Below are 13083 nucleotides of genomic sequence, written 5' to 3'. Positions count from 1 at the left end.
TTTAAGAACTACTTTTAACGGAAATAGTTTCAAAACAGCAGACTTTCTAAGTCACTTATCTTTAATGATAAACTGCAGCTAAAAGAATGCTAAAAGAATGCCCAGACCGGATTTAACTATACATTCATTTACAAACATTGGTTGATCTGTCTCTACCTAAGTAATTGTATTTCCACGTGCCTTTTACAGCCTTTTTTATTAGAAATTAAAGGAGCCACGGGAATTAAACAGAATTATTGATTTGACTGATTGCTACAGTCATAAACCAAGTCTGGGTGTGGGTTATGCTGAGATTTATTTAAACCTGGCATGGTTGATTCCCACGGACACTGCCAAATCCAAAAGCCAGATGTGAGTAAATCCCAGCAGAACAGCACCCTATCCCTGTTGAGTGATGCCATAGAATATGGCAAATTATGCAACATATTTTGCAATAGTATTTATAATGTTTTATTAACGTTCTGCAGCAGGAAAAAAGTTATGATAATGTCTATTATGTTGCTATTATACAGCCTCCCCCACAAAAAAAGGATTTATATAAACAAAAAAATGTGACTGGTAACTGTGGCATAGCACATAACTCATTTATGGGATGCAGTAATACACATTTTCCTTTCATTCTGTCTGAAAACTTATTTTTCTAATTTAATTGTACAGACAGTGACTTATGCATTTTGTTTAACTGTTAAAGTGTGTTAGGCTAGTTTAAGGTTTGATGCTGTAACACAGAAATATTTTGCTCATGCTAACACTACATCATGTAAACATCACTCACCAGCATAATTAATTTTCTGATTTGTTACTAAGGCTTAAACAAAGAAGCATTATTCATTCTTAGTTTAAACCTGAATGATACAACTTTGCAAATGACAAATGAAAATATAACTGTTGCTCAGGGTGCAGCTCACATAAGTATGATTTAGCAAAGTTAACCTGATCAAAAAAAAATATTTTGGAACTCCCATACTCTCAATGTAATGTGCCCAATTCACTGTGGGCCAGAGAAAAGAGAGAACTTTTTTCAGTGTGCTAATTTCCTAAAGACATTTGTCAGTGACCAACCTTAGATATCATGTGCAATGTTACAGTTCTATCATCTTGAGGAGTGTCTGCCCTCACAATGTAGTGATCCACCAAAAGAAATGAAAGCTGTGGCTAAAAATGCCTTCAAATTTCCTCAAACTTAATAGTATTCCTCGAGGTTGCAAACCAGCTGCTTGTACTCATGACATTGTGCCTAGCTCTGCAATGATGTAAAGGTGAGGGGTGCTAATAGTTTTCCACTGAGAGAGAGAGAGAAAGACAGAGAGAGAGAGTCAGGTACAGTCCCTTAATATTTAATGAATTCAGGAAGCTGAGCAGCTACATTCATTAAATATAATTATTTAAAAAGAGTGCCGAGTCTGTAACTCTACTTTTGCTGTGGTTGTTAACTTATAATAAGCTTAAGATGAAAAAACGATGTATAATATACCTGTTTTCCTACCATACTTTCCCTATTATAGCTGATCCTAAAAAAATACTATTTCAAAAGAATAATACTCTAAAAGGCAGTATGGGTGGCCACGGTGGTGCAGCAGTTAGTGTTGCTGCCTCACAGCAAGAGGTTCTCCAGTTCGATCCTTGGCTGGGGTGCCTTCTGTGCGGAGTTTGCATGTCCTCCCTGTAGTCGTGTGGGTTTCCTCCGGGTTCTCCGGTTTCCTCCCACATCCCAAAGACATGCTGTAGGTGGATTAGATACACTAAATTGGCCCTAGGTGTGAGTGTATGCAGGTGTGTGCCTTCTGTGGAAGGTTGGGTGCCGGGCTGGCAACTCGACACTGTAAAACTCCACTGCCAATCATGAGCGGATAGTGATCCGCTGTGGCAACCCCTAACTGGGAAAAAGCCGAAAGAAGAATACTCTAAAAGGCAGTGCAGCCAGACATCATAAGGGAATACTCCTTACAGCAGCACACACAGTATGAGAAAGTCACCTGCAGTAGCACCCACTTTCAAAAGTCCTGTTTTCACATAAAACTATGTTATGTGAGATGGAAGTGGTGAAGTTAGCTGGTGTGACTAGTGGCTTTTCTAGACAGGCAAAATGAAATGCAGGTTCTTCATTAAGTTGTGTTAGTGTGTTCATGACCTTTAATTATACCTGTGCAGAAAAATGCTGAATAAAATGAACTATTTATGAGATATAAATCATGCCCCTAGTTAAGTGAGAAACCATCAGAATGGTAAACAGCTTATTATTATTATTATTATTATTATTATTATTATTATTATTATTAAATGCAACAGTTGTAGCAAACTGAAATACTGTTCGTCATTCTAGTTCTGTTGCTTAGAATGTTAAAGATCATGATTGGCATGCATTTGATGAAATTTGTCATAACAGCACCTATATTTTAAGATAAACAGCTACTTTATCTCTCTCACACTGCCCAGTAAACTAATACTGGAGGAGCACTGTTTACTAAGTAATTTACCCAGCAACCATGACAGCTAAGAAACTAATAACTTCAGCCAAAATATTTCCTTATTCATTACAGTGCATAAACCATCTTTACAAAACAACATGTAAATAATTTACTGTTAGAGGTTTATTTTTTCCTTATTTTATATCATTTTGCTATTTCTGCTCATCTTTTAAGAGGTCACATTTCACAATTTGCACTATTAACTGCTGACAAAACAGAAATAAAAATTATTAATTGCTTTTATCAAGGGCACAGTGCAGCATAACCATGCTATTGTAGTGCTCAGTTTTCAGTGGGGGAAAAGTGTGACCTGGGATTGTCCAGTTTTTCATATTAATTTTATTCTTTTCATTATGCTGAAAGGATGGACCATTGATTTTAATTACCATGATGCACAGCTTCAAAATTGTTAAAAGTGATTTTTTTGGTGTACCTTGGAGCTGACCGATAGCTGCTTTTTGTTGCTATTAACAATGACTCTGGTACTATCCTATGTTGCCAAGACTACCTCAACGTTTGGCAGGTTAGGAAAGGGGCACTGGAAATCTGGAGTACAGCAGTTTCACATACATTGTCCTGTACACAAGGATTCTTATGTCATATCCCAAATGGAAAAGCTATTGATGTCGCATGCAATGGTGTAGCAAGGGTAGGACAAAGATGGCAGCCACCCCAGGTGCAAACTGCTAAGGGAGGCCATCAGCAGATTCCATCCTGTCCTCAAGTGTCGTGGATTACCACCATTCAAATGCTGTTATTGCACTTGTGGTCATAACTGAAGCACTTTGTATAACTCTCAGTGTGTGGCATAAACTGGTTCCCTACAGGCACTCTAAAACCCCCTTCTCAAAGCCAGGGACTTGAGTGCCTTGTAGCTCAGACAGTCTGCTTATCATGCTCAAACTTTCATAGGAGTTCAAGCAAGCAGCCATGGGGAGTGACCTCTGCTCATGAAGAAACTCCAGTATAAAAGTTTGGGCAAGCAGCTCTTTGGAGAAGGAGAGGTTTTAAGATTGTGGTGAGAGAGCGGTGTTTTAGGATTAGGGAGCAGGAAAGTAGTTTCACATTTAGGGAGGGGAAGTAGATGTTTAGGGTAAGGGACATAGAAGTCAGGTTGGAAACTGGGTGGAGGTTTTAGATTTAGGGTTTAGGTTGTGGTAGAGCTATGCAGTTAATAGGATTGAGTTTTGGGAGGGCTACGTAGAAAATTAGTGATATGGCTAGTGGGAATTAGAGCTCTTACTTTTCAAGCAAGTGGCAGAGAGCAGGTGTACTGTGAGCTAGTAGCATGCAACCACCTGTAGCAGGCCCATTGCTTGGTGCATTACTACCCCCTGTAACAGGCCCGCTTCTTGGTACATTACTACAGTTTTACAGGAAGGCAAGAAGAGAGTTTTTTGGGTCATCTTAAAGTAGGGTGCTAGTGTCGGCAAGAAGAGAGTTTTTTGGGTCATCTTAAAGTAGGGTGCGAGTGTCATCTTAGCTAGCTACACCTCTGGTTACACATTTCACAATGCATGCTGTCAACTAGCTTTAGCCCCCCCCCCCCCCTGCCAAGTTCAAAAGCAGTCTGAGAAAGCCTTTCCTTAATAAGAAGGTAAGTTACAGGAAGATTCTACTACTGTCTGGGAAGAGGGAATTGTAATCCAAACAATGATAAATATTAGAAACATTTCTCCCATGGGCACATGAAGAGAATGTTGTAATTATAAAATTTGAGTATAATGATTTTATTTTCTTTATTTTTGGTTTGGTTTTAGTTTTAGGGATCAGTTCAAGGTTTTTACTGGAAGCAGAATCTACATTTATGGTTGGGGTCTGCCCTGGATAAACACACTTGCTCATTTTCTAAGCTGCTAGTGCACCATTTTACACATATATGTTATACAGCTGACATGCTGGCCAATCAGAAGAGTTTTTTTCTCCATTTTGTAAGCAGACTGTAAAGAACAGTGATTAATGTTCAGTTGTTCTGTGATGAAGATCCATATTCCTCTCTCCATTTTATATACAAAACAAAAAGTCCAGGACTGCTCTATCTTATGCAACTTCTAGTGTTAACAGTTTCATGAGATCCCTCTTAGGGCATCCAAGATTATCCTATTCTTGTATCTGACTGCAGCCAAGATGTTTAGAATGTAGCATGTTAGCATACTCCACCAACAATGCACCCGTACTTTAACATTCTTAGAATGCCATTTTTTTCTTGGTCTTCTCCTATGTAGGTTACTGCCATTTTCTGTGGCCTCCTCAATTGATTTCTTTTTCTAGAGAGCCACATCTCTTATTTTATTGTAACTGCCATCCAGTAAACTCTATAATGGACCTCAGGTACACTACGTACAACTCTAGGAATGCCATTTTTGCATAACAAATGTAGAAAAGTAATGTGTACAACTCATAGAATTATGTTTTTTTTTTTTGGGGGGGGGGGGCTTTACACCCTGTACTTAATATAAACTCCCAGGTCATGGTAACTCAGGGTTAGGGTTTTTTTCTCTGCCTTGTTCTTGTTCAGCAGTTCACCCATGTCTGAATTTACCACACAACTTACACCCTGCTCATTGTGGCCCGAATGTGTGGATCCTACACATTGTTTTCTGTGCACTTTACTTTCATGACTAATACACACCTTACCTACTGCTCTTTGTAGCTAGAATGTATGCATCTTAGACCTGCTTCTGTGCCTACCATGCAACGTACCTGCTAATCATTGTAGCCCAGATATGTACATCCTAGACATGGTTTCTGCATGCTATGCTTCTGCAACTGTCACATAACTTCCTGAATGCATATATCACAGAAATGGCTCCCATTCACTGTGCTTCTGTGACTGACACTGTTAGCCCATCCAAGCCAACAGTTTAGAAATCTTTCCTGCCTAGACTGTGGACAGTGATACTCATTGCCTTCCATTTCTGTTTGTCCTTGCCCACCCCACCCACATTTGGTGCTGCAGAATTTGTCACAGAAACTCTGTACAACCATGTCATTGGTAGCACAGAGGCTGCTGTACCTACCGGAAGCAAGCCCAAAACAAACCATACTGGTGGAATTTGAAAATTAAACAGATTGTACAATAAAATAAAAAAAGTCATAGGCATAACTAAAATTAGTAATAGAGTATTTATCTTTTTGGATGTTACCAAGTCCATGAAATCCAGTTTTGATATAAAGATAGCTTCCCAGGCCAGGAACAACCATAAGGCCTTCTTTAGTTATGTCAGTAACCTCAAAGGCTGCATACAACAGTGTACTAAACTACTGTACATGGAGCCACATTCATGGAGCCAGGCGATACAACAAATCTACTGGCCAACAAATTCAGCTCCAGCTTTAACCCTCACTCACCCCCCCCCAAGCTACCTCCCAAGAAATATCATCTAACATTACCCCCTCCAATTATCAATAGGGAGGAGGTCCTACCTGTGCTCCAAGGCCAAGACCACAACTTCAGTGGGCCCAGTAATGTCTCATGATACCTCCTAAATAGCCTGAAGTATGACTTGTCAAAACCACTTGAGTCACTATTCAGTTGTAGCCTGCAAACAAGCTTTGTGTCATGTTACTCGAGGATTGCAACGGTCATCCTTCCGTACAAGGGAGGGCCATCAACAGATCCCAGAACTACAGACCCATTAGTCTGACTAGTCTCATATGCAAAGCCATGGAAAGAATTAACATGACAATAATAAACAGTGATACAAGAAGCCTTCGGACATTGGACCCCACCAAGTCTGGTTTCTTCAAAGGCAGGTCATGCTTACTACATATGGTGGACTTGTTTTGTAAAGGTCACCAAGGCAATGGACAAGGGCAAAATGGTGCTTCCTACCTTGAACTGACTAAAGCATTTGATACAATACCCTATTCAGGCATTATAAACAAGTTCACAGAATTAGGCATAAACCCCTGTGTAAACACCGGATAGCCATGTGGTTCATAAACAGGAACCAGGAAGGTAGGATCAGAGGAACCACTTCCATAAAGAGGCCGGTCACTAGCGGAGTTCCTCAGGACTGTGTGCTTGGTCCGCTTCTCTTTGGCATCCACTTCTCAGAAGTCAAGGCCAACATTAAGGGCCTCTGGCTGACCAAGTTTCCACATAACTGCAAACTAGAAGTGGTCAAAGAATCCACCCTACCCCCCAAGATACTAACATCTTACAGGTAGGTCTAACTCAAACAAATGACTGATGCCAAAGTCATGGCTTAAAAAACTCATTTCATGAAATATATTGCAGTGCCTTTTGGGAAGTTGACCAGCCTGGGAAACTACCTCACTGATAAACACCCCTAAGAAGAGACCCAGTAGTCAGGGATTTCAGGACTCATGTGGAGAGTAACCTGGCCTTTGACCAATGTGTTTAAGGCAGTAAAGTTATTCTGCTGAGAGGTGATCTATGCCTGGCATACAAGGCATTCATGGATCCCGCACTGATGGACCTTTTACATATTTGCAGAAAGAACAGCATCAGAACTATGAGATCTAAGAACCTAAACTTTGTTAACAATGTAACTAGGACATGTTGGAGGGACAGGTATGCATCCCATTCTCTGGAAAAGATTTCCCATCTATGTGAAGCAGAGCCCTTCCCTAACCCTATTCAAGTATAACCTGGACCAGTGGATGGGAAATTGAAAATTCACCCCATGTCTGGCACTTATGCTTCTGGGGGACAGAGGCAGCCATTATGTCATGCCCTAGCTAACATACACCCATCAGAATAACCTGTGAGGCACAATAACTTATGGGATACATTCGGGTTGTGTGATTAAGATTATAAAGGTCCTTGTGGTCATTAGTATTCACCTATGAACCTAAGATTTCTATAGCTGTTCAACTATTTGTTAAATTTACCTTTAGCCATGTGGTTCAGGTTGTAATTACAACAATCCATTCAAAAAAAAAAAAAAAAAAAAAAAAGTAGATAAACCCAAAAAATATTGAGTGTCCTTAGACATATCAGTGTCAGTGAGAGGCTGTGCTTTTCAGTACATTAACATGTATGCAAGTTATCTAAGGCCCTCCCAAATTTCTGACACTCTTCTTGCACTACTTGGAGCCATTCCCTAGCTAAATCATAGGTTGCTATCTGGACATTAAAAGCTAGTTAGTTACCCATGAAACTGCATCTGTGATTATAAGGATTTGCTGCCTCTCTTCTCAAGCATTTCCACAAACAAGCACCATTCCTCTCTATCCCTATCCTCCTGCTCTAATACTAAAGTCTCCAGGAGAATCCATATCCTTCTTCACTGTGGTCCCATGCATGGAGTAGAACAGAATCAGTGAGTGACAATATCAAGATCCAATTGCCAAGACAATATAAAAATTATGAATAAAGGTTCCTGAAAGAACGTACCCATGTTCCATCATCTTTACCTTGTAATAGTCAACCGCGGTCAAACTACTTTTGACTATTGGCAGCCTCTGAGACAGCAGCAGCAGCAGCGACCCTTGTCATCACAGTAGAGTGGTGCCTGCAGTAGAGATTCAGACTCCCCTAGGACATTCTGCTCACAGTGATACATTTAATGTCGCAGTGGTTATGGAGTAAGAAGAATGAGATGGCCTAGTTCTGTTTTGTAAGTATCCCCTACTGCTCTGCAGTAAATTTATACAACATGTATACAAGTGCATAGATTTCATCATATTTGCAGTCACTTGTGCTGTGCAAACCTTTATTTTGCTGTCCACGTGAATGTTCTGGCATCTTGATCTGAAAGCTGATGAGGTAGGCTGCTTCATTTAATTGCCAACACTTAGAACGGAACACAGCTCTTTATTCTATCTTCCTCAATTTGATGGCATAAATGCTCAGGATTTTTAAAGGTAGTGTGAAAAATCAGCAGCCAAGATTAATATTTGTATCTGCTCCACACACCAGTCCAGGGACCAGGACTCTAATTACTAAACCATAGTATTGCATTTATAAATAGTTAGCTATCTAGGAAGCAAACATAAATAAAAGATGGTTGATTATTTCACTATATGACAGCTTAAAACACTTTTTTTCTGTCTCACTCACAGGTGTGTTCACTAATAAGAATATCCTGATTCTCTGCTCACCAGAATGTAATGTGAATGACACTTTGGTCAACAAATTTGCTTCCTGTCTTCTAGAGATGAGATTTTTTGTGGTGACTGATATTTGGAAGAAGATCCAGTTGAGCAATATGGGCTCTCTGCAGTGGCTCCATGCCCAGAAAAGAAAGATCATGGAACATAATGGCAAAATTGTCATCATTCTCTCACATGCAGCTGTAGCAAAATACAAGGAGTGGTGTTGCCCCAAAGGGGGCATCAGAGGCCAGGAGGACCCTGCAGATTCCTTCATGGCATCTCTAAACTGCATCATGCCAGACATCATAGAGGGCAAGATGCTGGAAAATTATGTGGCAGTGTACTTCGAAGAACTTCTGGACAAAAAAGACATTCCACAAATCTTCAGGCAGATATCCATTTTCAACCTCCCATCTCAGCTTAGTGGATTTCTAGTAGAAATTGCAAAGCCATCCAGGGTGAAGACGTATGGCAGAGTGTTCAAAAAGCAGTCAAGTAAGATGAAGCATGAGCTACAGCCACTTATTAAAGCCTGCGGAGATTTGCAGCGATCCAGCTGGTACAAGGACTATTGCAGACTAGAAGAGCAGCTGCAGCAACTGGCATCTTCGGATATAGCTTGATATTTATAAGCGAATGTTAAATAACCCTACAATGTATTGCAGGTCTCTTAATGAGACTTCTGCCTGAATTACAGAAAGAGCTGCAAATATCCAGAGATGTGCTGCACAGACAAATTGGGATACAGCTGGTACCATTGTACAAATTAATCTACTTTAAAAACATTACAGAATCTCTCCTTACCTAAAACCTGGCACTATGATGCAGCTTCCTTAACTTTTTACAAAATACACTACAGAACTGAGATAAGGAGCATGCTGTTCTGATTGCATCTGTCATCACATTCTATAAACAGCACATGTTCTTATGAGGAAGTGACTAGGTGTTCCTTATGTGGTTGTTTTGTGTAAACACGTAGTTTATTTAGTTGCCAAGAGACACTTTCAATTTACATGCGTTTAAAAGGAATTTCACAGGTCCACTGTGGTGTGAAATCTGATAACTAGCCAGGTTGTGTATTTGACAAAAAAATAACCACCAATGTTTTTGGTGGACACAAAATTAGTGGTCTGATTTTCATGCCATCGTTCGGACAGGTATACTGCACACATCTGAAGTCCTGCATCATTGCATATATTTATGGACACTGGGTAACTGAACATTAATTGTGTGTGGATAGACGGCATTTCTTTCAGGCTTCCACATACAATCCATACAGCTGTTTTCTGAAACACCTAACTTAGTGATGGTTGTGGTGTTATCAAGCTGAGTAGGATACCTTAGAGAGAGAAGGAGAGAAGTGTAAAAGCTCCACAATTATTTGTCTGTGCCACGGCATGAAAATAGTGTAAGAAAAAGCTGTATTAAAAAATGTGAATATTTAAGTTATGAACTTTATGAAGTTGAAAAATAAAAATGACTGAGGAAATGGGCTTCCGTATCGCTTTACATTAGATAGCATGCCAAGCTGAAAAGTTCAGGTGGTAAATTGCTTAAATGCTTTTAAAACAAAAGGAATGGTTAAAACATTAATTAAGCTCAGATTTCCACATATGTAGGTTTAAGGCACATGGGAACAGAATCTTCTTCTTTTTTTGGCTTTCCCTGGTCAGGGGTCGCCACAGCAGATTACCTGTCCGCTCATGATTGGCAGTGGAGTTTTTACGGTGTTGAGTTGCCAGCCCGGCACCCAACCTTCCACAGAAGGCACACACACGCACACACTCACATCTAGGATCAATTTAGAGTGTCCAATCCACCTACAGCATGTCTTTGGGATGTGGAAGGAAACCAGAGCACCCGGAGGAAACCCACGTGACCACAGGGAGGACATGCAGACTCCACACAGAAGGCACCCCAGCCCAGGATCGATCTGCACATGGGAACAGAATGATCCCTGTAAAATAAAGCAAAATGCTTTTTGATTGAAAAGGAACACTTTTGTATCAATTTAAGGATTAAAAGTGCCTTTCTGTGAATAGGGGGAAGTCCTCAATGTCTAATAAAACAGCATCAGTTCAGAATATGGCTATCCATATTTTGAGCCTTAAGAACAGATGGTTAAAAAAATACAACACTATGCAGGTTTCTGACTAAACTGCACATGGAGTGTTAGCCCTTTGTAATCTACCTTTAACTAAGGATTACAATATGTTAAAATAATAATGCAACAGAAATATAAAAATATGAATGTTTGTACAAACTAGACTAGTAAACCTCATTGGGCATTCCCTAAAGATTGTTATAATACAAGTACCAGTTAGTAAGAGTTTTCTTGAAATAAAGGTAACCCAGCCACTAGAGAACTCAGAATTGGAAAGGTGGGTGAAGGATATTAAGGGAATGTTTGTTTTCCGGGCCGTGGCCAAAATGTAATGCTATAAACCATAAAACAATGAATGGCTCATCTGTGGAATATTAAAAAAACTGTTTTAAACTTAGATGAAATAGTAAGTAGCCTAACTGAAGAGAATGTGGTCATTTGATCTGTACAGTAGTCTGAATCTAGTGCCTTTTTTTTTTTGGTCCTTAACACAGAATCTGCCTGAAAGACTCAGTTTTTGTAGAGTAAACTCAGCTTCCACAATGATGGACTAAACAATAAGCTATTTGTACTATATATATATATATATATATATATATATATATATATATATATATATATATATATATATGTATGTATGTATATACCTGTCCTTTGTGAACATTTTTTCTCAAAATTACAGTGGTTGTAAAGCTATTAACTCCATTCCATAACTGAAGATTACACTGCAATTCAAGTTCCACCCCAGTAACTGGAAATGTTGATCTTCTGAAAGTTTATTTATATACCATTTCTAATAATACCCATGTTTATTTGCAGAAAGATATTTGTTAGGATTATGGAGAAAAAACTGCTGTTTGAGGGATATGAAAATTTTCTGTTAAAAAGTTGAAGTGCTGGGCAAAGCTATGCAACCCATCAGTTGAAAATTACTACTTTGTGGTCCACCACAGGGTGTCTGTATGTGTGTGGGGGGGGGGGGGGTAGAGTCAAAGTGCAGCTCATTCATCTGTCTGCTGCCAATATACCTCAGCTAATACATTTTTATTTTTAGATATGGCATAGGATTGAATAAACACTGAAGAAACTGCCCACTTACCATAGAACAACAGCTCTCCATTCTCAAATGAAGCTGCATATGTATCTATTGAATTTTAAGCATCACTGCCCTGACCACTGAACAGAGGCATGACCCTTTCCTTCAGCTTTGATTCTTAGATCCTTAAAACTGCCTTCACAACAGTGTAAGTTTAATAGAAGTTGCCAGCCGCCCAGCACAGAGTTTCTTCTTCAACTCTGCTGTTGGCAGACAAGGTTAGAATAGTGGCACCCCCAGTCACAGAGGGCCACCTAGAATGGATAAGAACTGAGTGACTGATGGCTAGCTAGCCTTCTTTGGTGGGCTGGGGTGGTATGGCATGGGCACACTACTACAAGGTCTACCACCAGGGACTATCAGGTGACAAAGCATCCATCAGTCTAGAAGGTGCTAAAGTGCATTCAGTGTGGCAAGATGCTGCTGTGTGGATGCACTTATGCAAAGGAGGATTAATATGTCCAGCATTAACTAGTAGGCAGAACACACACTCTCGCACAGATATGAACTGCAGATGATATCCACCACCACCCATTACTTCTTCTGGCAATAGGGTCACCTACTGTACTGTACAAGGTTCTGGTGGTAGTGGATAAAGTAGAGGCGAGAGAGACATGATGGAAACTTGAAGTTAAACTGGATGCTGAAATACCAGACGTATGGGTTTAAAAAACTGCTGAGATATCAGAAATATGAAATAAAAAAATAAAGTTATTGGAAGAGATCCATATTCATAAAGGATATACACACCTCCAGAGTAGTAGCCCAACATAATGCATCAGAGATACTTCAGGTACAACTAACACTGGGTAAAACTGCAATCCAGGTTGTAGTCTGCTATAGATCCCCCACCATGTCCCAAGACTCCCACTCCACATTCATAAACACACTGGAAAATATTAGGGTACAACCCAATACCCTTATACTGGGAGACTTTCACTACCCCTCCATTAACTGGGAAAATTACTCATGTACCAACACATTTGCTCAACGTTTTCTGGAATTCATTAATTCCAATGCCCTGGACCAACTCATTCTTACCCCCACCAGGGGTAGAAACATCCTTGACTTGGTCATTCCTAACATGGGCGACCATTGCTCTACACTAGTAATCAACTCCTCCCAGGTCAGATCTGACCACAAGCTAATCACCATGGATATCCACATCCCACCCTCACCCCCCTAAAGGAAACCACTGTAAAAAACTTCTCCAAAGCCAATTTTGGGCTTCTAAAAACAGATTTGGCTAACTTCACAACACCCATGCAAATGGAAAATAGGTGCATAACTGCTGAATCATACACCAATGCACTGTATGAGCACATACACAAGTGCATGGAACAAGCCAT

General features: G+C 39.9%; 1 protein-coding gene across 1 annotated transcript in view; it reads left to right on the top strand.

Moving 5' to 3' along the window:
* IL17RC (interleukin 17 receptor C) overlaps nt 1–10026 on the top strand; it is a 564676-nt gene extending 554650 nt beyond the window's left edge. The window contains exon 19 of the mRNA XM_044077385.1: nt 8502–10026. Within this exon, the coding sequence (XP_043933320.1) occupies nt 8502–9157 (656 nt within the window). The 3' untranslated portion in view covers nt 9158–10026. The remainder of the gene's footprint in view (nt 1–8501) is intronic.
* Nucleotides 10027–13083: the final 3057 nt, after the last annotated feature.

This window comes from Protopterus annectens, chromosome 7.part0, assembly GCF_019279795.1.
Source record: "Protopterus annectens isolate FY-2018-M chromosome 7.part0, PAN1.0, whole genome shotgun sequence".
Taxonomy (NCBI): domain Eukaryota; kingdom Metazoa; phylum Chordata; order Ceratodontiformes; family Protopteridae; genus Protopterus; species Protopterus annectens.
Note: the sequence above shows the minus strand (reverse complement) of the source record. Positions and strands in the feature narration are given on the sequence as shown.